This window comes from Mustela erminea, chromosome 6 (assembly GCF_009829155.1).
Source record: "Mustela erminea isolate mMusErm1 chromosome 6, mMusErm1.Pri, whole genome shotgun sequence".
Taxonomy (NCBI): domain Eukaryota; kingdom Metazoa; phylum Chordata; class Mammalia; order Carnivora; family Mustelidae; genus Mustela; species Mustela erminea.
In genome coordinates this window covers 33592057-33618696 of record NC_045619.1, presented here as the reverse complement: position 1 = coordinate 33618696, position 26640 = coordinate 33592057, and the positions used below count along the sequence as shown (strand labels likewise).

The 26640-nt window shown below is 32.7% G+C and overlaps 1 protein-coding gene across 4 annotated transcripts in view; it reads left to right on the top strand.

The window, feature by feature from the left end:
- LRRIQ1 (leucine rich repeats and IQ motif containing 1) overlaps positions 1-26640 on the top strand; it is a 219311-nt gene extending 192671 nt beyond the window's left edge. For all 4 annotated transcript variants that reach the window (XM_032346855.1, XM_032346857.1, XM_032346852.1 and 1 more), the window contains 2 exons: positions 7898-8018; positions 24963-26640. In XM_032346855.1, coding sequence (XP_032202746.1) covers positions 7898-8018; positions 24963-25105 — 264 coding nt within the window. In that variant the 3' untranslated portion in view covers positions 25106-26640. The remainder of the gene's footprint in view (positions 1-7897; positions 8019-24962) is intronic.

Sequence of the window (26640 nt, the reverse complement as noted above, 5' to 3'; positions counted from 1 at the left end):
ATAAAAGTCCCAAGGAATGCCAGGATAAAGAAACTGATATTAATGATTATACTTCTAAAAATGAATGCAAACAGACTGGGTAGATTTCTAACTGAAGTGGTTCTATGAGAGGGGTGCCTGGGTGGCTCAGTTGGTTAAGCATCCTACTCGTGATCTCAGCTCAGGCCTTGATCTCAGGTGATGAGTTCAAGCCCCACAATGGGCTCTATGCTGGCCATGGAGCCTACTTAAAAAAAAAAAAAAAAAAAAAAGATAGTTCTATGAGATTAATGCTTTGACATTAATCTCCTTCTTCTGTATTCCATTGTATTATACTATATCCAAATATATGACAATGACATAGCAATGATAAATGCTTTTTTGATATTGAAGAGATACAGGTGAATACAAAAACAAAGTAAATGATAGTAGAACAGAAATAAGTTTTTTGTTTGTTTCTGTTTTCATGTAAATGGAGATAGGAGAAGGGATTAAAGACTTATGTCAAAAGGATACTGGACTAATTGAATGCCCAAAATAGATATCTTGCAGAGTCGTGGGAATGTGTTGGGAAACTGGAGGCAGATAATTGCACATTTGGGACCAGGCCATAACTAAAAGTAAAATTAAAGAAAAAAAAATCTGCAACTGCTGCCACTTTTCCTCCAAGACATAAGGAAAACACCCATAATAAAAGGACAGAAATCATGAAACAAAAATGATCACATTTTAATTAAAACAATTATGAATATTTTAATAAGCCTACTAAAAATTTTATCTAGGGCACCTGGGTGCCTCAGTTGGTTAAGCGACTGCCTTCAGCTCAGGTTGATCACGGACTTCCAGGATCGAGTCCGCATCGGGCTCCCAGCTCTTTGGGGAGTCTGTTTCTCCCTCTGACCTTCTCCTCTCTCGTGCTCTCTCTCACTCGTTCTCTTTCAAATAAATAAATAAAACCTTTTAAAAAATTCTATCTATATAAAATATTACCATTGAAATAAACTATGGACTGGACATCATAAAAGAGAGACATAGTGAATTGAAACATTATCTACAAAGGAATAATAATTATATTGACAGCTAACATTATAGCAGAAACAATGCATACCAAAAAAGAGTGGAGTCACTACTTAATAACAGAGATAGATATAAATATTATCCAGAATACTCTCCACTAACCTTCAAGAGTAAGAATAAGATATAATAAAACGTTCAAATTCTGGGTTTTAAAGAAGCTAGTAAATAACATCTCTGCCTAAGATTAAAGTATTTTGTGTGGCATATTGGAATAAGAAAAATGAAAATAAGATATCATTTTACTTATATCCAAATACATTATCAGAAGACATGCCATAGAGCCATACAGTTGTATTGTTGATTAACTTTATCCCTCAAAACTCCAGGATTTTTCTGTAGAAGACAGTCTTAGTTCAGGTTCTCCAGGAAACATATTCTGAGATTCTTGTACTTGAGTGCAGAACATTTGTTAGAGAAGGCATTCAGAAACAACTCATTTAAAAAAAAAAAAAAAGAAACAACTCCTTTGAGGGGTGAAAGAAGCGTAATTGAGCAGAGGGAAAAGGTAAAATTCTATAGAGTTGCAGAAGAGGAAGTGAGCTCCAGTGGTGTGAAGGCCCTTCTAAGCTGTCCCAGCTTGAGGCAAGAGGATCGGGCTCCTAATCTCCTGCATCTCCTCAGGAGAGGGTATGGTTTGGGCAAGACAGCCATCTTTAGCTAAGGACAATTTTCAGAGAGATATTCAGTTAAGAGCCATACTTTTCAGCAGCTGGGAGAATCTGACTCAGTTGTTTAAAGTGATCTGAGTGGCATATGATAATATCCACTATATTCATTAAGTTTATTGTTCATAGATACAACTTAGCATATAAAATGTGTCAACTTTCTCCAAATAAATCTATAAAGTAAAATCAATTTGAACTAAAATTATAGCTTCTTTTTTAGGAAACTGAAAAATCTCATTCTAAAATGTGTATTGTTGAATAAGAACACAATATTATACAAGTCCTTTGAAAAAGAAGAGCCGACTTGCATCATAAGATACAAAGACAGTATAAAACTAAACTTTGTGGTACAGATAAATAGACCAATGGATATGATTAGTTAGTTTGGAAATAAACCTGTGACTATATTGGAATAAGGTATATAACAAAGGTGGGAAAGGTCAAATTGGTAAATAGAATTCAGTATAAACTCGTGTTGAAAAGCAGGGCTGTATATAACCCATACACACTATAATAATCGAATGGAATTTACAAGATTTGAAGACTCAAGTGTGAAATGTAAAGTTATAAAATTGATCAAATAAAATAATTGAGAATATATTTGCAAATTCACAGTAAAGAAATACTCTCTTAAAAGATATGTTATATTGCAAAAACTTTTTGATTGACTCGACTGTTTTAAATTAGATATTACTTCCTATGAAGAATTTTATAGCAAAGGTTAACAGATTACAGACATGAACAAATTATTTTCAGTGCCTAAAGCTAAAAATGGCTTAATATCAGGATATAGAAACAACTTCTGCAAATAAATAATATAAAGTCAGGTAACCTAATGAAAAAGAAATATAAAGACAATAGAAAAAATATACATAGACAGTTTACAGGGATTATGATTAATGCATAAAAGAATGTAAAGAGATGCTCAGTTATATGACCAGAGAATTAAAAATTAAAACTAAGAAGTTGTGTGACTATCCTCGTCAGAACAGAAAAAATTAGAAAACTGGGTAATGCAAAGTGCTATCAATAATGCGGAAACACTGGGTGCCTGGGTGGCTCAGTGGTTTAAGCCACTGCCTTCGGCTCAGGTCATGATCTCGGGGTCCTGGGATCGAGTCCCACATCGGCTTCTCTGCTTAGCGGGGAGCCTGCTCCCTCCTCTCTCTCTCTGCCTACTTGTGATCTCTCTCTCTGTCAAATAAATAAATAAAATCTTAAAAAAAAATAATGTGGAAATACTGATGTATGGCCAAAGTAAAAGCTGGTACAGTCATTCTGGAAAGAAATGTGTCATAATTAATTAAAATAGGTCTTTGTACACCCTATTATGTATTAGCAACAAACTTTAATTAAAAATATTCTATTCACTTCAATGTAAAAAAAATTAAAATATTTAAGGATTATGTTAACATTAAGTTGTGCAAGGCTCCTATAATGATAACTATCACACGTTGCTTTAAAAAAATCAAAGAGGGGTTCCCAGGTGGTTCAGTCCTTAAGCATCTGTCGCCGGCTCATGTCATGATTCCAGGGTTCTGGGATCTAGCCCCCCATCTGAGCTCCCTGCTCAGCGGGAAGCCTGCTTTTCCCTCTCCCACTCTCTCTGCTTGTGTTCGCTCTCTCCCTGTCTCTCTGTCAAACAAATAAATAAAATCTTTAAGAAATTAAAATTAGAAAAATAAATAAATCAAAGAGATATATATCTTACTCATGAGTATAAAGACTCAAATTATAAGATGCCAATTCTCATTGATCTGTAAATTCAATAGAATCTTAGAAAGCATTTTAGCAGAAATGGACAAATTTTATTTTATTTTATTTTAAAGATTTTATTTATTTATTTGACAGGCAGAGATCACAAGTAGGCAGAGAGGCAGGCAGAGAGAGAGAGGGGGAAGCAGGCTCTCCGCTGAGCAGGGAGCCCGATGTGGGGCTCGATCCCAGTATCCTTATCATGACCTGAGCCGAAGGCAGAGGCTTTAACCTACTGAGCCACCCAGGCACCGCAAGAAATGGACAAATTTTAAAATGCGTATGGAAATGCAAAAGATCTAGAATAGTCAATATAATCTTGAAAAAAATGACTCACACTACCTGATCTCAAGACTTACTATAAAGCCCCAGTCAGTAACCAAAACTATTTGTAATGTGCAGAAAGACAGAAAAATGAATGAATGGAACATAATAGAGAATACAGAAAATACCACACTTACAAGGTTAGTTGACTTTCCTTAAAGGTACTGAAACAATTAAAAGAGGAAAAGAATAATTTTTTTTTTCTCAACAAACAGTGCTGGGCAACTGTATACATGGAAAAAAGTGAATCTTGATTCCTACCTTGCATCCTAAAAATGAATTTGAGATGAATTATGGGCCTAAATGTAACTGCTAAAATTCTAAAATTTCTCCAAGAAAATAAGATATTTTCAAAAACCTGGGGAAGGCAAAGACTTTTTAAATAGAATGCAAAAAGCATAAATCAAAAAAGATAAATTGTACTTCAGATTTAAAGTATTTATACTTAGTCATAATTCAGAAAATAAAAAGAAATGAAAGCCAAATCACATCCTGGGAGAAAAATTTGTATTTTCTTTCTCTCCTCTTTTTCTTTCTCTCTCTCCCTCACTCCCTATCTCTGCCCTCCACAGCCCTCTGCATACAAACATCTCCCCGACATATACACATCTAATAAAGGTCTTGTATCCAGAATATGTAGAAAAAATTCCCACAAATCAACAATGTAAAGACAAATATTTCAAGTTATTTAAAATGGCGAAGCTTTGAGAGACTTCACAAAGGAATATAATTGAATGGTTAATAAGCACACTAATTTAAAACAAAATGAAACCCTACTACACAACACTAGAACTGTTAAAAGTTAAAAGCCAGAAAGCACAAATGTGGGCAAAGATATGGAATAACTAGAATTCTCATGCATTACTGGTGTAGTGAAAAATGATAAAACCATTTAGGAAAATAGGCACTTTATAAAGTTATAGATACTTCTACTCTATGACCCATTAATTCTATTCCTCGATGTTTACTGAAAGGAAATGAAAACACATGTCTTCATAAAAACCTATATGAAAATTACATAGAAGTTCTATTGATAAAAACAAAAAATGCAAACAACATAAATGTTTATCAACAGCAGAATGGATAAACTGTGGTATATTCTTACAATGGCATACTTACTCAGAAATGGAAAGAAATGAACTCCTGCTACATACAGCAACATAAGTGAATACCAAAAACAATAGAGTGAGTGAAAATACTGTATGATTGTATTTATGTTAAGTTCAAGAGCAGAAAAAACTAACTTCTCTGTGGTAAAAGAAATCAGAACAGTTGTTGCTTCTGAGGATAAATTACTGGAAAGAGGTACAAAGGAATCATCTGCTAGTTCTATTAGGCAGGGGTCACTAGAGAAACAGAATCAGCAGGATAGCTATAACTGTATTTATGTATATCTAATATATAAAATCTTATACAAAATCTCTTTGTATATGAAAACAGAACTTATAATAGTGTAACCTTGAAAAACAACAAAGAAGAGTCATACTACCTGATTTCAAGACGTTCAGACTTGGCCTGAAACTTACACCATTGGCCCTTTGGTCTATCTATCTGTAGAATCGAGAGAAAGAGGAGAGAGAGAGAGGGAAAGAGAGAGAGAGATGTATATACATATGTATAAAGAGATTTTATAGATTTATGTATTATAAGAAATTATGTATTATTTATTATAAGGAATTGGCTCATTTGATTATGGAGGCTAAGAAGTCCCATGATTTGCAAGCTGGAGACCCAGGAGACCCTAGAGACCCTGGAGCTACCCTGGTGGTGTAGCTCCAGTCTGACTCTGCAGGCCTGAGAACCAGGAGACCAATGGTATAGGTTCTAGTCTAAGTCTAAATGCCTGATAATCAAGACAGCTGATAGCTTAAGATCCAGTCCAGCTCTGAAAGCCTGAGAACCAGAAGTGCTGATTGTGTTAGGTTCCAGTCTCAAAACAGGAGAAGACCTATGTTCCAGCTTCATCTGTCAAGCAGATGAAGGTGAATTCTCCCTTCCTCCATCTTTTTGTTCTAGTTAGGATCTCAATGGGTTAGATGATGCCTGAGAGGGCAATCTGGTATACTTAGTTTGCCGATTCACATGCTAATTTCATCAGAAACACCCTAGAAAACACACCCAGAAATAATGTTTAACCAAATATCTCCGTATCCTGTGACCCAATCAAGTCAACACACAAAATTATCACAGTAGCCATCTGCAAAAAATAACTAAATTGGACAGTGAAATTAGAAAATGAACAAAATGAACAAAGAGACTATCCATATAGAAATAAGCATATGAGAAGATGTTAAATATTATGAATCACTAGGAGAATTGTTAATGCCACTATATAATATCACTATACACCTATTAGAGTGATTAAAATAAAATACCGTACCAAGTGCTGACAAATATGTGGGGCAGCTGGATTTCTCATACATTTGCTGAGAATGGTATAGCCACTTGAAAAAAACCCGTCAATTTCTTATAAAGTTAAATATACACTTATATGACTCAACAATTCGGCTCTGGGCCATTTTTCTTAGAGAAATAAACTTATGTTACTCACAAACCTGCACACAAATGTTCACAGTAGTTTTATTGATTTTCAAATCTTGAGTCTTGCAGTTAAAGCCTCTTTAGCTAGCAGGAGGGTCCCTGTGTTGTTACCTTGTTTTTCATTGTTTTATAACTGATCTCACCAAAACTGTAGTACCACTTTGTTATATCCCCCTTATTCTTGACTGGCTCTTATTAAGTCTTAGTATTGATGGAGCTATTGTAATAGAAATAATAGATATGTGCTTTTGTACACTAATTGAAATAAAGTTCAGGAAAAAAGTATAATATTTTTCATACCAATCACAAGTATAAAGTGGAAGCCAACTGTTTTTTTATTTCATTTTTAAAAGTTTTCTACTGAGATCTTTTGACAATACAATTGTATCACTTAGCCGGGTACATCAAAAAGTGACTGATAAACAAACAAACAAACAAGTGACTGGCATAAAATGGTTTCTATTCTGAATTCAGCAATAGCCAACTTGCTTACTTAACAATGAGAAGTCCATGCTTGTGACAGTGAGAAGAATTTAGGAAGGGGAACGAAAGGAGAAGGGCAAAGATCTGAATTTGAAAAAGAATGATTTTTAGATTCTGTTTTCATGGGATTTTGTAGCCCATCATATGGGGATAGCTTTTTAAGTACAGTGATGGTTTTATGGCTTTATTTTGCCCTACTTAAATTTTTCTCACATCAAACATTAGGACAGTGTTTTCTCACAGGATTTCAAGCATCCTGTGGTTTGGGTTAAATCCCAGTTATTTTGAGGCTGCTTTGCTTTCCATCATGACATTTTCCCTTACTTCAGGGTTGAATCCTGATAAATTAGTACTTAATGATATTAAACATTATGTAAAATAATATTTTATAAGCAAGAAGTGATTCTTCAACTGTAAAGTTCAGTCCCAGGTAGTAATAAAAGTTCAGATAGTAATTTTAGATGTGATCAATTATTTAATCCTATGTTCTTAAAATAATATATCTTGAAATTTTTTTATATTTATAATCACCTTTAAATTAGACTTAATGTATAATACTTTATATTAAAAATGGTTTTAATGAGAAGGTAGAGATCTTTTGTGACTTTGTAGTATATAAACATGAAATGAAAGGCCCTTTGAGGAATATTGTTGAGAAGACTAATACTTGTCACTGGTAAAATACAAATTTTACAGAAAATAATCCAATATGACATTTCTAACATTCAATTACGAGTTAAATAATATTCATGGTAAATAAATGATGTTAAGCTATTTAAAGTTTCATCAGTTGCCTTTAAGATTGATTTTCATCAAAATTGCTGTACTAAAAGTTTTTCTTTTGTTGTACACACTCAAATCGCAAACCTCAATTTTAAAATCGGCTCTTATTTGCAAAAAATGCTTTGACATAGTGCATTTGTTCTGCCTGGGCAGCAGTAAAGGATTGTGGTATCATTTTGAAGAAGGTTGTTTGACAGAGCCTGTTTGTTTATTTGGGGTAATGTGAGCTGCATTCAGAAAATGCCATATTTTGTTTCATGATTGTATACATTCTCTCCCATTGCTCCCAGGCAAGACTTGTAAGCAGAGAAGACACGGATTTAGACCTTTTTTCCATGACCAGTGGAAGTGCTTTGTCTGTGAAGAGAGAGAAAAAAAATCAGGCACACAGACACTCAGCGGGATCTTCAAGTAAGTTGTGGTTTCCTTCAGAATTAATTTAGAAATCACAAACGAATTGATGGAACATAATGCCAACAAGCATTCTTTTATAGATAAGGGGTAGGATGCCAGCAACCAGAACTGCCTCAAAGTGTGTGTTTGAATTTTTTTTTCCTTTAAATGTCTTCTTTTGATATAAACCAAATTAAATTATCTACAAAACTAACAGCATCAATTTTTTAAAATTATATTCTGTAACTCAGTGTTCTACTCCCCTACCAGCCATGAATTATATTGAATCATATGATCATTTAATTCTAAAGGAACTTTTTGGCTAATTGTAAGTTGGATTGGACTTATATATCAAACTAGTATATTTTGGCCTTTTTTCATCGATTTAATTGTAGGTAACCTAAACTTTTAAAGGAAACGTTTAAAATAGCAGATTTTAGATAATAATACTACACTGTCAAAACCCTGCTTTAAATACTATTTCTGCTAAGTAGATAGCAGTTTATATTTATTAATGATGACTTTTTACACTTGTAAACTTGTCACACACAACTATTATCCTTAATATGATTTCAATGAGAATTGCATTGCGGTTATTAATTCTGAAAAAAAAAAATAAACATTTGAAAATACTTGTATCTTGTGGTAATAGAGTCTAATTTTTTTCAAACTCTTCATATACCCTAGAGATTTTGAAATATCTGCTAAAATGTTTTGGTATATTAGTATAAAAGATTTTTATTTGCTATCATATTTTTTTTAACTTTCCCCAAAGTATAGTGAACCTCAAAAATCCACATATTAACTTACACTTTGCTCTAGGTATTAAGGTTTTTTTGAAAAAAATGTTATTACTCACTTTTTTTTTTTTTTTTTGAGATTGTATTTATTTATTTGACAGAGAGAGAGAGAGAGAGAGAGAGAGAGACAGAGCACAACCAGGGGCAGGTAAATGAAAACTTAAAAAAATGATTGTCTTTCACTTTTTATCCAGACATGTGGCATTATTAAAGTCTAGTCATGGGGTGTCTGGGTGGCTCAGTGGGTTACAGCCTCTGCCTTCGGCTCAGGTCATGGTTCCAGGGTCCTGGGATCGAGCCCCGCATCGGGCTCTCTGCTCCACCTGGAGCCTGCTTCCTTCCCTCTCTCTCTGCTTCTCTGCCTACTTGTGATCTCTCTCTCTGTCAAATAAATAAATAAAATTAAAAAAAAAAAGTCTAGTCATTTAAATCCATTAATATATACCAGGTGATTTTGATAAATTTTAATTTGGTCTTGAAATAATGATTTTAATATATCTAATTTAAAAATATTTCCAAGCTTCAAAGTTCTTAGAATGCTTGAATTTTCTTTACTTGGTTACAGAATCTGATCACAAAAGTTTGCCCTAGTCAATATGGTTAAGAGAAACATTTTATGTTTTAGGTTAATTCACTAATTATTGATCTAATATAAAATTTTTGCATTATTAATATAATTTGTTGATTATATCAACTTTTAAAATATATATTATATTCAGAAGTGGTCAAGCTCTGTTACACATAATAATGAATAATGTTATTTCCATTTTAAGAATTGTATATTATGAACTCATATCACTTTGGAGCACTGTATAAAACAAAGGAATTGCCTTGTCACATTACAGAATATCAAAGTTTCTATATATAATGTATCATATGACTATTAAAACATCAACAGCTCAGGGGCACCTGGGTGGCTCAGTGGGTTAAGCCTCTGCCTTTGGCTCAGGTCATGATGTCAGGGTCCTGGGATAGAGCCCCACATTGGGCTCTCTGCTCAGCAGGGAGCCTGCTTCCTCCTCTCTCTCTGCCTGCCTCTCTGCCTTCTTGTGCTGTCTGTCAAATAAATAAATAAACTCTTTAAAAAAAATCAATAGCTCAATAAATCAGCAACCATGCTAAAATGTACAAGCTTTATCTCTCACTTACGTGATATCAAATTACAGATTTTAGAGAATACAAGATTATATGGAATTAATATTTTAAATAGTCTTATTTTCTTTTTAAATTTTAATTCCAGTATAATTACCACAGAGTTTTATATTAGTTTCAGACATACAATATAGTGATTCAACAACACATTCTCTAAGGAACTCTAATATGGTTATCTTCACTGATTCCAACGGGTTGTCACTAAATGACATTATAACAAACACTACTAATCATTAAATCTGCTCACTGACATTTTAAGATAAACCATTTTAGAAAAATAGAGTCTTTATCCAATAAAAGAATGATTATGAATAAAATACCACTTACTGAATTATTATAGTTACTAGTTTACTACAACATCTATATAAATATAATGGTAAAGTGTGGGCCCTGACATCAGTTTGCTTGGACTTGTACCATGACAATTTCCTCATCCTTAAAACAGGAATGCTAAGTCAAGTACTGTACCTACCTTGAAGAGTTGTTGTTGGGATAAAATGTGGAGCATTTAAAACAATATCTGGCACAAAACAGGTACTTAATAGTCTTTATAATTGCCACTTACACACACAGGCATAAAGAAGAATAATTTGAAGTAAGATATTAAAGTCACTACTATCTAGGTACATGGCCTACCTAGCTCACCTTATAAGAAACCTACTCTTAATAGTTACTTAACTAAAAAACTTTGGGTAGCCTATTATCCACAGAAAACTTCAACCATCAATGTCCTTGGTTCCTAGGCCTCCATGGCCCTGGGCCAACCCTGTACAGCTTTGGTATTTTGAAAGCTCTTTTTCCTCCAGCTTTTTCTCTCTCTTAAAAAACTTGTCACCTTATTAAAACTAAAGTATTTCTTTTAGCTTTCCAAGCCAAATCTAGAGAGTAGTTTATGGGCTGCAGCTATAAAACTCTTTTGACCTTTGAACTTTTCTAGATATTTCTCTTTCTCTATTGTTATAATATTTGTATCAGGTATTCTATAGAATCAGATAAAGTCAGGTTTAAACTCTCAGTTCCTTTATCACACATAAGTTGTGTGACCTTAACTCTAAGAACAAGCTAACTTGGGAAAAAGGATAATAATGTCTATCTCATTGAGTTTGGGTGAGGAAGAAATGAGTAAAAATATAGATAAAGAAAAAAAATATATAGATAAAGTATTTGATATATTGCCTAGAATATAATAAGTACTTGTTTATATTATTTTTATTGTATGTTTTATGTTGCTGTTGATAATTTTAAACAACTGTAAAGTAGAATGGTCTGTCTTCTCTGTGTGTCAGATAACACCAGAACAGCATACTTTCAGCATCATGCCAGTCTTCTCAAGCAAAATTGTCTTAGAGAATTTCCTAAGTTCTCTTCCTTTTCTTTTAGGTCTTTCTGCTTTCTTATAAAAGGCCAAGACAGTCTTCTGCTATATGGCCTTCTAATCTAAAAGTTAGAAGAGGTCACATTCTTATTTTTAAAATGCATTTACAAAATGAGTATGCAAGTAAGTTCCTCATTTAGACAATATTTAGACAAAATATTTGATTTCCTTAAATGACTTTGGTTTTCTCAACTAATTTTTCCATTTTATACTTAAAGGATGCATAATAATAATAATAATAATAATAATTTTACTGCTATAATAATTTATAGCTTTACACATTTATTTTAATGAGCTTTTCTTATTTATAGTAATTATTTTTCTTTGACAGCTAATATAAATAAGACTCAAGAATTTATTTACTCTGCCTTTGGCCCAAAAAATTTAGCAAGGAAAAGCCACAACTTGAACCTATGTTTTCTTATCCCAAAGCCAGTGCTATATTTCTTCCATGCACTAACATATAATAGCTTAACTGTAACAATAGAACATAATTAATGTAGTTCTTACACATTTACTAAATGATCACTGCTCACTATATACCTAGTTTAGGTTCCCTGTTGTCTCCTCCCAATAATTTCTGCATATTCTAGGACGTACTCCATTTCCAGAGTTAGCAAGGGATTGAGAATCTACAGTACTCCTGTAATAGTGCATAATCAGCCCAAAGTCAATTTTTCTTTAAGTGTATCTAAATTCTCTTGAATATAATGCCTTTTAATATGGTACTAAGTTTTCTGAGTATGGAAAAATGTATTTATTTTACAAGCGAAGCGGCTAATGTAGTTAAAGTGCATGAGAAAGGCGTCTCAGAGGAAAAATACTTGATTTGTACCTGGAATGACATTTGGGATGTAAGTAAGGAAAGAAGTAGAAGAAAGCCATCTTAACAAAAGCAAAGGATAAAATATGAATATATGTTTGTTGAACATTGAATAGTACGTCTGGACCAGAGCTTGTATACACTGAAGTAACACAAACTAAGATTTAATTAAAGATGAAACCTAGTTTCAGGTAAGCTTGAAAGTAAAGTAGAATTTTGAAGGGCTTGGTCTCTTGCAGGGACAAAAATCTCTCTCAGCAGTACTGATCAGACTTCCTTCCAGATTTTATTGGCCACAGCAGTATCATAATGATTTTTTTTAACGTTTATTGTTTATTCTCCTTCTCCCCTGCTAGCATGTGTGTGTTCCAGGAGGGCAGGGAATTTAATGTAGAATCCTAGGTACCTAGAACAGCTCCCTGGCATGCAGGCCCATAATATGTATGTAATGAATGAATTAAAGGATGGATGACTGACTGACTGACCAATTGACTGACTGGCTGACTGAATGAATGAATATGCTCCACTGTGAAGCAGGAAATGTCATATAAGTGCTAGAAAGAGAGTATTTGACATTTTACTACTCTATAGCAAGAGGCAGGCTGTTCTGACAAAGGGGAGTAAAAGATTAACTGTTTGGTAGACCTCAACAGTATCTGCCAAAGATTCTAAGAGCACCTGATCCTGGTACGTACAATCTATCCAAACACTAAGAGTTCTCTTACAAGTAAGTCTTTCAAACAACCGATCATGAGATTCAGATTCCCATGGATCCAACCGACTTGAAGCAAATCCTGTCATCTGTTCAATCAAAAATATTTATGAGTGCTCTTGAAGTCTCAGTGCATCACACAGGTGAGAAAGTGCATGTATATCTCTGGCCTTCATGGAGTTTATGATTTATATAAACATATGCTATAACAGTCTGGGTCCAGTCAGAAGACAGCTATCATACAGTAGGTTAAACAGGGAAAGTTTAAGTCTTATTATCTGTACTGAAGTATTATCGATTTCGGCTATGAAATATAAAGAAATATATGGTACCCTAGGGCTGAGGGGGAGCACCCAAAGAAGGACAAACTTGGAAGGGGTTCAGACTTCATTGGAGAAGATTTGGTTCAGCCACCAGATAGCAGACAAGTCCCCTGGTTTGGCTAGACCAAAGCTGGTCTGGGGAGTTCTTGGGCAAACAATAGGCAATTCTCTGGAATGGGGGAGGGGGGAGTAAGAAAGGAGCAAATGGGAGCATAGGCATGCAAGGAGAATGGTACTGATAAGGCAGAAGGTGGTTTCCCTTAGATTTCCCTTTGGAGAGGAGAGCATGCCGATTATTGCTCGGATGAAGCTGGGGGGTTGTAGAGGAATCATGTTCTGGGACAGTGGCTCAGGAAGGCTGCATCAGAGGTCCTGAACCCACAAGGCCAACTCCATCCCCATCTATGCCAGAAATTACAAAACCCTTCTTCTAGCAGTGTTCCTTCAGCACCCTCTATTGAGAAAGCATAACATTTTTTCTCACTTTAAAGGAGAAATGCTTAAATTCTTTTATCACAAAACATAATGAAAGGTGTAATCATTGCTTTTAAATTAATAATGGACATATATGCATGCACTAAATTACTACTTTCTGAATATAATAACTTATATAGGTATATAAATTATCTATATTTTATTAATTATAGGATATAAATTATTATATATAATTATATATGTACACATATATATTTATATATGCAAATGTATCATATATAATTGTGTGAATTTTATATATTTTATATGTATATAAAACATCTTTACAAAAGAAAATTGGACTCACTGTTTTTCTCTTTAAAACAATCTCTTAATTTGCTTGGACCAAATTAAGGCCTAGTATTATTTTACTCATGGCATCTTAGGCTAGGAAATATGCTTGGGTGAGGAAAATTGTAAAAAATTTTCACAATTGAGAAGAATTGAGGAAAAGTATAAGAAGACCTCAAGTTGTTAAGAGAATGTCATTCCATCATTCTTTTTTTCTTTTTGCTAAATTTTAGAGGCTACTTCCAACCTGTAAAACTATGTCATTAACTAGGGAAAATAATTAACTAAGGAATGACTTTATTATTTTTTTTAAGATTTTTTATTTATTTGTGAGAGAGAGAGACAGAGAGAGAGAGAGAGAGACCATGGGGGAGGGACAGAGGGAGAGAATCTTGAAGCAGACTCCCTGCTAAGGGGCAGAGCCCCATGTGGGGCTCCATCTCACCACCCATGAGATCACAAGCAGAGTAGAAATCAAGAGTCTGACCCTGAACCAACAGAGCCACCCAGGCACCCCAGGCACTTTAATAAAGTGTAACATAGCCCTTGCTAAACTAGAAGGATGAAGTCCAGAGTAAAAAATCATTAATATGCCAGTTGCATTTTTAAACACAGTGAGAGAGAATGTGGCATTGATAAGAGTATATGTTAAGAGACAGGGAAACAGACTTCTAATCCTGTCATGGCTCCTTACCAGATTGTGACCTTAGTTAAGTCCTTTACAACCCCTTTGTAAATCTAGTAGGTAAAAGGCAGCCTGGAATAAAGGAAAGAAATTTGGAGTAGGTCAGATCTGAATCTGAATTCCATTTCTCACACTTTTGTTTTTGTGAGCTTGGATGAGATATTTCAGGTTCGGTTTGTCCATTTAGAAAATATCATGAAAAATTAGATAAATCTATTCTTATGTATTTTTGCCCTCACGTGAAAAAAAGATGGAAAAAGAAAAAACAAATATAAAGGAGACCCAAGAGTCCTGATAGCTTTAGAATTCCATAATTTCACAAATAGAATGATAAAATTTTATGACAATTTCCCAATTAAAAAACAGCAAAAGCTATTATTTCTGGTATTTTATAGTATGAAAATCATGTTTGCAACTGAAAATTTTCTCCACACCATAATACTTATGACTCTGATTTCAAATGTTTTCAAACTGTCCCTATTAGTTTAGCTAAGAATACTCAACTGAGATGGGAAAAAAATGTTTTCCTTTAAATGTTTTCCAAGAAAGATCAGAAAACCCCATCATTTATAAGAAATGACAGCTATTTCATAAAGTCAAGTTGAATCTTAAAAAGCTAGAAGTGATTCTGAAACTCAACATGCCTATTGTAAAAATTTGGCTTAAGGATATTGTGCTATAAATACTTAGTAGTGGGTATCTTGATGTCGTACTACCTTTTTTTTTTTTTTTAATGTGAGAAAAGACAAAAAAAAATTCCTAATAAGGACCCAGACAGCATTTCATAAGGTATACTTGGAAATGATTTTTAGCTTAATCCTTAGCTAGATATTTACTTTTTAGAAAGAAGTTGTTTGTACATTTAATATTGAAGACACTAAAGAGGAAACTAGGTATAGACATACAGCTACAAGATAATTTAATGAATAGGTTATCCTGAAAGTAATTAATAAAATCTATGAGGTTTTGTACCAATGTAAAATGTTATGATAGGAAAAACAAAGGAATAACATGTTAGGCAGCTGTCCTTTATAGGAAAAATTTCAATCTTTTCATTTATAAGACTTTGTGAAGGGTGGCCTTGCTTTTAAATCTGATTGTTTTCATGCAGAATATGAGAGAACCAGGGCTATAGTCCCTTCTGAAGTATGTTTTGAAGATAGCTCTAGTATATTTATAGTCCAGAACTAGAAGGAAAGAGGCAGTATCTTTGTCTTAAGGGTTCTGTTTTTGAAGATGAGGTTAATATTAATAATATTTTATTTTAACTTTGAATGAATTGTACCTTGGAAGTGATTTGTGGCAGTCTTAGTCAATGAACATTTATTGAGTACTTAATATATATTAGGTAGGATGCTATTTTATAGGTATAATTTCAAATTTAATTTAATTCAAATTAAATATCAAAATTCTGAACTTTTTAAAAATGCAGGTCAGCCTCTCTACCTTAGAATTATACTTAATATAGCAAATGTTTTAAAAAGTGTAGGTTAAATTCCACATATGAATAAAATCATGTGGTATTGTCTTTCTCTGGCTGACTTATTTCACTCAGCATAATACTCTCTAGCTCCATCCACATCATTGCAAATGGCAAGGTTTCATTCTTTTTTATGGCTGAGTAATATCATTGTAGTATATACCACATCTTCTTCTCTAATTCGCATTTTGATGTCTTTGACAGCTCTGCTACTTCCTACTGATCCCTTATATTGTGTCACTTAAATTTACAAATCAGTGAATTTTCTCACTGGATGTCTAGAAATGTTTTACACGTAACTTATTTTCTGTCACATAGAGTGGTCAAAGGTGAGTAAAAGTTACATTTAATCATGTACATATTTGTGTATTTTTCAGCATAAGCTGAAACTATACATAAAAAGAATAAAATGAGTTTTGGTTCAATTGTCCATTAATTAGCATGTTGGTTTTACTTGTACCTGGCCTTTAAAAAAATCTAGATAGTTACATCATTCTGATATATTTCTTCATATATTATCTTGAAAAAAAAATGTAGTCTCTAGTATTCCATATCAAATTTTGCTAAGTTCGAAGGAGACACTACTCATTGATATTACTTTATTAACATATGTGTTCATGTAAAGCCAAAAAAACTCAAATATGGGAGTATTCTTTGAGCAACTTCAAAACTTCTGGTAATAACTCATCTACAATGCCTTGAGGGGTAAACAGGGAGACAGTAGCATAAGTAAAGGGTAAGAAAGTCTGAAAAAACTTTTGGTAATTAAATTTAAAAAGCATGTTAGGGTTTATGAAATGATATAAAAATATAGGTGGGCATAGATATGGATACATGTATAGAAATATCTTTCTCTTGTATTTCCTCACTTATAGAAATTGAAGTCACATTGTTTTTCATTGATACATTTTATTCATTTTTAGTTTCATAGACCTTATTTCCAGGTAATGGACAGTTTTTTCCATTCCAAGGCATTAAAAAAACAGATATGGATCTCACATTGGTTACCTAATACTCATAATAATTTTGAGAAGAAAAAGTAATATAACTGTGCTCAAGCAAAAAAATTTATTAGGCTAAATGCATAATGAAGAGCTGTTAAATATGTGCACTTTTAATTATCTGCTATACAAAATGGCATAAGTGATAGTGTTCTATCTAAAAAATCTTCTAATAAAATAATTCCATGATACCACTGTCTATGCTGATTATTGCAAAAATTCATTGTAAAAGAACTTAAAACTATCATATTGTCCATTTAAATTATTCAAACTTCCATCCCACTATAGATGATATATATTTTCCAGATAAAGAGAAGGTGAAGATAAGACTTTATAAACAATTTTGACCAAGTTAAGCTTTTTTTGGTTCTATATACAAAATCTGGATTTGCTTATCTTCTTCTTCTTTTCTTTTTAATCTGAAGTGTTTGCTTTAAAGTAATATGTCAATAAAAAAGCTAGAGCTATATCACATAGATTTTTTAAAAATTTTTGTTCAGCAAGAGTTGGTCTCTACCAATGTAAAGTTGTAAATTTTAAGGCTCTTTTTATTATTGCTTAAACCATTAACTCTGACTTTTCTTGGTCTCAAGTTTTTTGACAGAAGCTTTAAAAATTCAAATTTGATAGGTCTTTTTTTTGTTGTTGTTGTTCCTGAACTTTGACAATAAATCAAACACTTCAACACTTTAACTCTTAAAACATTGCCACAACCTGAACTAGATAATCGAATTCATTTATACCAAGACCATATTTACATGGTTGGTGATCATCTAATACATATGTATTAAAAGTCTAGTACAAAGTAGGCACATAATAAATAACTGTTGATTTAATGTCCTTCAACAGCTTGATACTAAGTATTTCCAAACCTAAGACAATTTAATGAAACAGTCAACAAAGATTCCACAGTTACACAGTTAGTAACCACAGAACAGTGTTTACAGATCTAAAACAGTAGTTTCACCAACATCTGACATTATCCAGAGAATGACAAATTTCAACTCTACTTGTGTGAGAAAACTAGTTGTACATATGTCAATTACATTTATTTGTTGTAAAAAAACAAATTAAAAAAACATACATTTTTAATATTTTTGAGGACAGGATCCATGTATGCTCTATTGATATTAGATTAAAGCATCATGTTTCTAACTGTACTATTCTAGTTCTTATGCCTTTCCTTCATGTTCATTTCCTTTTTTAAAATAAACTGCGATACTCTGAATTTGGTGGGGGGGTTGTTATTGTTGTTGCTTTCAAACCAATTTCTTACACTAGCTAAATTGGTGAGTAAATAAATGGGTATGGTCAAATGTGAAATGCATTTGTCAAATGAATGAAACTGAAGTGCCATAATACAATAAATCCTCAGGCTAGTCATGTTTATTGTTGCCAAATGTCTCCCTGCTAAGAACTAATAAGCATGAAAAGGGATAATGAAAGTTTCCATGAAGAGTTTTTGGGAAATCTATCCACAAGTCTTCACTATCTGGGAATGTGGAAATAAGTATTTGTTTTATACAAGTTCCATATGAGGACTGTAAAGATGAAATTATTAGAATAGAGTGAAATGGAAAGCAGCTACAGTGTGATAGTTACTAATATGATTTGGCACATGGAAGAAAATTGACAGGGAAGGTCCATTGTAAGACAGAAGAGAACAGTGCGTGCTATATAGTGGGCACTAAATAAAGACATGTTGAATGACTGTGTAAACAAAAGGACAAGGTTAAGATTTATTTATTTATTTGAGAGAGAGTGAGAGAGCTCTGTAAGGGGGCAGGGTGGAACGGCAGAGGGAGAGGGAGAGAATCCAAGCAGACTCCCTGCTGAGGGCCAAGCCCTAGGTGGGGCTGGATTCCAGGACCCTGAGATTATGACCTGAGCCAAAATCAGGAGTCGGACACTTAACCGTTTGAGCCACCCGGGTGCCCCTAAAACAAAGATTTTAAATTAAAACTTTCAAAAACCCCAAGTGATCTCAAAAATCTGATTTGGGTTTTAAAGGTTTAAATTCCAAAGGATAACTGCTTACTGATAAACATTTGAAGATTTACTTAAAATACATTTTTAAAACATATTTTATTTATTTATTTGACAGAGATCACAAGTAGGCAGAGAGGCAGGCAGAGAGAGAGAGAGGAGGAAGCAGGCTCCCCACCCAGCAGAGAGCCTGATGCAGGATTCAATCCCAGGACACTGAGATCATGACTGGAGCCAAAGGCAGAGGTTGTAACCCACTGAGGCCCCCAGGTACCCCTAAAATGCATATTCTTGCTAAAAGTTTACTTTGGCTAAATTAATTAACATGAAAAAGTGAGAGGTAAGAAAAGATTATTAGAAACTAAAATACAATGTTACATAAGAACTAGGTTATTTCAAAGGAGTAAACATATCAATTAAGGGTAGAAATTACTCTCAATTATTAGCATCATTTATGCCATTATTCTTTAATTACAAAGAACCATGGACACTTGGTTGTAAATATAATAAAATTGAATAAAGTCCTGAAGAGAACAATAAAAAGAACTATTAAAGGAGTTGGGAATAGACCTTACCTGAATTGACAAGAGTCAATTTGTCCCTTGTCATATGTCCAATCATATGTCCCTTGTCAATATGACTTATAGAAGATTTTTAGAAGAAACGGTGTGCAGTAGAAAGTAGATAGTTGGGTAACTTTTAAAATGTTAAGTCCTCAATGAGTTACAATTTTTATTTCCTAGTCAGTTTAGAAATTTAAACACTCAGTAAGTATCTTCTAGTGTAGTAGGAAGCCATAAAGTTGCATTAATCAAAGTTACATAGAATAGTTACAATGGAAAGAAGAGTTTAAGTTAATTTAAAGGTCACATGTCAGAAAGCAAACTCAGTTCTGAAAAAAAAAATCACAAAATCTATTTGTATTTTACAACCAAAAATAAATCACTCAAAAACATTTTTCTAGAAAAAGATAATATTGAACAATATTAGTATGAGAACCACAGAAGTTATAGAAATAAGACAATATATTTAGCACATTGTATCCATCTTTGTGTGTGTAGAGACAGCCACAAGGTATCTTCAAGAAGAAATCAACACAATAGTGTATTACAAATAGTAAAACCTGGGCAGACAGTGCGTACAATAAGGAGGACTTAAAAATTCTAGATCAAATATGAAGCATAGCTACTACAAAATTAAGAAATAGGCAAAATACAAAAGTAAAAATCTATACAGTATCTATCAAAATAAAATTCCTCACTCTATTTGATATGTACTAGCTTCTATGCTCATTAAGAACTGTTTTTTAATAAATACATATAGCCAAGGAAAATTATATGTGTCTGATTTAGAAATAGTAGGCATCGTGATTTTTACCAATAATAACAAATAATGTGGTTATTTTCTATCAAATGTACCAGACTTAGCTGATTTTCTTTGTGACATATGTGTCACTTAAATATTGGGTAAGATGAATAATTGTGTCATTGTCCAATTGAAATACTGAGAAACAGAAATTTTATTAATAGTTTTATAAGTTATAGAAAAAAAATTATAGTCACTGAAAAAACCTGAAAACAATTTGAGAAACAAGCAAAATCGCCATGATTTATTGAGGAAATCTGAATATAATACAGAAAACTTGTTATTTGTTTTGTTTTAATTCTCAGCATTAGACTTTAAACTAACTGAAGTTTACTGTAAGTGGTCATTGTAATTCAAGGTTGGACATAGCAATGACCTTAAGAAGCAACTGTTATTTGAACACTGTGGTAACTACTTCAACCTCAAACTTACCCAGTGTAACTCATTCATAGCACTTAAAGTGATGTAAACGCTTTGCTGCTAAAAATTTGTTCTGGTCACTTTCATTAAAATGCTAAATTTTTTTTTCTCCATGCTTTACTTGTGCTGTATCTGCTGTTAAGCAGTACAATATGGGAAGGACTTTGAAAGGATTTCTATATCCAGACACACAGTGTTGGGTGTATTGATGAAAATCCAATGACGTATTACTATACATCATGAAATTTCTATTTTGACCGGTTTAACGAAGTTTTTTTTATACATACCAGAAGAGTCATTCAAAGCATTTTACATATTAAATTACTTATCAAAACACAGCATATATAGACCTTGACATTTGTTAAAGAACCAAGGATTTAACCAAAAAAATTTTTAAAGGACCAGAACAAATCTTTAGCAGAACACAGATTATGTGGCAAAGAAGTGACTTATTGGAAGATAGAGTATACTTATCAAGACATACTTTCAGCATATATGTAAGAAATGGATTGGATAATTTGTATGATCACCTGCAAATATGCAGCAGACTGTTGTTAAAGAAACATAAAATCTATAACAATAATGTTGCAGGAAAGAGACAAAAACTGTTAAAGGTCCTTTAGTCATTTTTTTATTCCAGGAGCCCATCGGTAGGTCTAGCTCTAATGTCAATTTTTTGAGGCAAGATTCTCTCGCTATTGTATTTTCATGGGGGTAAGTAATTTTAGAATGATTATACATTGACTGTATTAAATTGCTTCTTTATTTTCTTTTTTTCCATTTCTAGAGTAGTTACAGGACAAGGTAATAATAGCTTTACAATAAATGCCAATATGTGGTTCCTTTATAAACATGTTGTTTTACTCCTTGATTTATGTTCCATGTATTTGGTGGTTCAAGAATTTATATGACAAGACGAAGAGTCTCACTAAATGCAATGTGAGAATAAGCTATATTGATTACTGCCCAAATTATTTTTGTACAAGTAACAAAATAATAAAATGAAAGCTTTTAATCTCATCAAAATATATTTTTAAAGTATATGTATGCATAAGTATTTATGTAATTTTAAAGACTAATTTCTTTTAGCATTTTCATTCCACTGAAAATATACTTCAAAATTACTATAAAAGTGTTTTAAAATATCACACAATATGTATGTGATAAATTATTTGCTGAAGGGGGTACACTAAACAATGAAAAATCTATAAGCTTTAAATGTCCTTTAAATGCCCTTTAAATATAGGGTTACATTGTAGAAAAGTACAAAAAGACTTGAAGACTCATCAACAGCTTCAAAAACAGAGAAAACAGACCAATATTAGGAAGAAAACTTGTACCATACAGTAAATTTGTAGCCAAAAGAAAAATCCTTTAGAATGCAGAAACACTGTTAAGAATGAGGATTTGGTAAAAGCCATGTTTTAATGCAATTCAATTTATTTCATTTTGATATAATTATTTTAGAAGTGTATGAAATTATAAATATTCCAATACTTTGTACAGAAAGTGTCTCTCTCCCTCCTTACATATTATTTGCCATCTTTGAAATAAAGCTTATATTGGGGTGCCTGGGTGGCTCAGCGGTTTAAAGCCTCTGCCTTTGGCTCAGGTCGTGGTCCCAGGGTCCTGGGATCGAGCCCCGCATCGGGCTCTCTGCTCAGCAGGGAGCCTGCTTCCTCCTCTTTCTCTCTCTGCCTGCCTCTCTGCCTACTTGTGATCTCTCTCTGTAAAATAAATAAATAAAATCTTAAAAAAAAAAGCTTATACTAAGAGTAAAGGCCTTAAATAATACATCTTTATACTATTAAGATAACTTTCATAGAAAATATTAACCAATAATGAACTATATGATTGGATTATATTTTAGAGTGCATACTTGTACATATTATCTTGGTTAATGCTTGCAAGGAACTTGATTTAGCTTTCTCTATTGGAAGAAAACATTTGTGTCAGCCATTTGTAGAAATCTGATTACTTTTTTTGTTTTTGTCTTAAATATACCTGAGGTCTGAATGTGTCCCAGTAGTTCTTCAGTTCTCAGACCTCCCTGAGGTCTTCAACCTCAGCTTTTTCCCCAAATCATGTGTTCTGCTGCATACATACTTACTACCCAGGAAAGAGTTTATTCATTAAAGAATTTTTACTGCTGGGGCAAGGTGAGGGTTTGCTTTTACTGTTGTTGTTTTCCAAAATAGAATAAGAAGACTTTCCATTCTGTTATTTGGGAAAAAAAATACATTTTCTATCTGTAACTAGCAGGTAGAAAGATGATAAGTTTTTAGGAGACTTTCTTATATTTTTTTAGGCCACTATTTTATCATTAGGAAATTCTTTAAAAAATGGAAATTCTTGCTTTTCTGAATTAGTAATATTCCTGTTGCTTGAAAGAGTTCACGCATTTTTGCAAAGTACTCTGCCTGATTACAGAGAGTAGCTTCATGCAGGCTAATTCTGGCCAGCACTTGGAAGCCAAGTTTACCTGGCATAGTTTTCATCCCTCTGTCTTTGACTACCTGTAAGTGCCAGTTATGAAGGTCTCTAAACTCCTGAGCTATGTTCTGTCTCTAACTCCATTACAGAGTTGAGCCTGGATCCCTAGATATTACTTTCTGTCTAGCATACCCCCTCTTAAATCGATAGCTTTTTCCCCTGCCTTTCACTATATTCTTTTTGTAGACTAAAAATAAAGTATGCTACCTTTATAGAAGTGCATTAACTACCTTGCCTTTGTTTTCAGTTTTAGAATAAAAATCCAAAAAGAAGTATAGTGTTTTTTTAATTAACATATATTATTTACCCCAGAGGTACAGGTCTGTGAATCATCAGTCTTAACACGATTCACAGCACTCACCATAGCACATACCTTCAAAGAAGTACAATTTTAAAAGGGCTTTTTAAATATAAAATGGGTTTTATAATCAATATTTATCATCATGCTGCACCAAATTTGAAATTAAGGCAAATTTCCACAAACGATCTAATGTTTCCTAACCTTTCTATTTAGACATTTAAAAAAAAATATCTTAAGTTTTAGTTGGAAAAGAAGTAATTTTTTAAAAAAAAATTAGATATTTCTCCTCCTAAACTTATTTAAAGCACAATAGCATCACAATGGAGAGTGATGTGGTTTGAAGCTTGCCTCATGACAGTACTATAGGAGCTCTGAAATTCCTCACTCTGCTGCTTTTCAAACCCTTTCCCCACAGACCCAGCCTTGTTTAATCCTCAGGAGATTTAAAGCAGATGATCATAATTCTTTAATAGCATTTTAAATACGGCATCTTGGGATCTTGCTGAGTAAAACATTCTTAATCCACCATCCTATTCTTTCAACAACTATTTATTTATAGACTCTAACAATTTTTTATCTTTTTTTCTGGATAAGTTCTAAATTGTTGACTATAATAATTTCTTCCATTTTATAGCACCTGTTTACAAAGCACTCTCATAGGTCTTACCACAATTGCAATATAATCAGAAAGTCAGTACCCTTCACAATAACTGTGCAGTGCACGGATTATTTTCTTCATCTATAAAACTAAGGCTTAGAAAGGTTGTAACCTGTTTGGAGTCACAGAACTGGATTTTATGCAGCCACACTAGAACCCATGACTATCTTTAGATTCTAGATATAATGTGTTTTCTGTTTTACCAAGAATTCTTTTTTTTTTTGAAGAAGTTCTTAATTCAAAAGAACTATTTCTAAAACTAATCATAACCTACTCATTTATGAAAGCACAGTGATAAAAATTTAAACTATGAAAATATAAACAAATTTAGATATCTAAAAACTAGGAAGATATATAATCTCAGTCTTGAGATACCAGTCTTGATTTGTAAGTAGAAGAAAACATATTTTTTTTTCAATCACTTCCTTTTATTTGAACAAAATGTACTTTATACCAAACTTTGATAATTTTGTAAACAAAAAGGAAACTCAGTATGCTTTTTTAAAAAAATTCACCATATAGTTCTAAAATGTGTGTTGACAAATATATTTCTTACTTTAAAATGTAATTCTACTTGATTGAATCAAGTTAAGTGAATGTGTCCATTTAATTTCACTGTCTAGGTCTTTCAGTTAAGGGAATATTTGCACCCGTGATAACAAATACAAGACCTTCTAAGAAAGAACGTATATCATTCCGTGACTATCCCGTACAACTCAGTGGTGGATGGGGAAGTGGCAAAAAGAAGGCGAAAACTTCAAACTAATTCTTCAAGCTTCAGCATTCAAAACATATGGCACACGTTTTTCTCAAGAGATCTCTGGATATCTGGTCATGTTACCAATTGAATACAAGGTTTTAGAGTACTGTATTTAATTTGTATTATTATACATATTCCACAATTTTGTTTGCTGATGGAGTTATCTGATTTCCAATCTATAAAATACAGTTTTGCTATGGTCCCTTTGTTTATGAGGAATGGCCTCCAGAATTAATGCTTAAAATATTTGAATGGAATTTACATATCCAATTTCTTCTTTTGTTTAAAGATTTTATGACATATGTATTAAAGATGTTTTTTGTTACCAGTAATAAGTTGTAATACCATACACATATTGTAAGAGAATATAACTATAGTTTATTGACACTGTCCATCGTATTAATGAATAATTAATACATTGATAAATTTTTATTTGACCAGATTATTATCATTGGATATTTCAAAGATAAATTGATATATAAAATATTTAGAGTAAACAATGAAAATGGCCTTCTTTTTTTTTTTTTTACTTTAAGTCATCTTAGAGTTAAGAAAATACACTTTCTGTTTAAACTAGAATGAAATATCAGTTTAAATATTTATGTTGTTATGTATTCTATCATTTTAATTTTAGTAAAGGTGCCTCAAAATTTATCTAAAAAATCTTTTCGAAGCTCCATCTTAGAATTTTATAATATTAATCTATTTTAGTTACAGACTAGTTTTATTAAATTCTTACTATTTTGTAGTTAATATTCTGTGATGTCTTAGTAAATACTATGTGCAAAATACTGTATTTACCTCTCCTGCTCCTTACAATTTTTATTTTCCTGAGTCTGGAGCTTTTTTTCACCAAGCTAGGTTCTCCAGTGACTTCCCAGTGTGTTGCTGTGTAATAGGATCCACTAAACTTTAGTTTTTTTCCCTTTGTTTTTCCTACTCACTACTGAAGTATTTCTTCTAAAAATGACTAAGCAGATTTAGAGATGCATTTATTTGGTTCATGCCCCCTATCGACTTTTAGAGCTCTATTGCATTTCAAACCTATAAATCTCTTTTAACTTGATTGAGATAGAAATATTAATGAACCTTGAGCCTTGAGTCAAAGGAAACAGAGAATCATATGTTGTGGCCTAGAAACTGAGCTTCAGAGCATAAGCTCCATGTGTAGTTGCTTTATGAACATGCTGTAATGTCGTCCTTTTCCTAAGAGCATCCACAGACCAGCAAAATGTAATGATGGAAAATGTTTTATCTCAGCTTATTGTAAACCCTGCAAGAGAAAACCACATCAGAACTGAAACTGATTGGGTTTTATGGTTCATATGTTCAAATCAATGAAATGGAAAGGTTAGTATGAAAAGTGAAATGTTTGTGATTAAACTGTTTTAGTGCCTAAAAACAATTTAGTCTATAGTTTCCTTATTCTTTGATTTGTGTAATTGTTTCATAATATTAATTCTGAGGAAGATGATGGGTGCTGATGCTTCTTAAATTTGTGGGTGATGATTGATGAAGATATCAATAAAATAGTTTCCTAA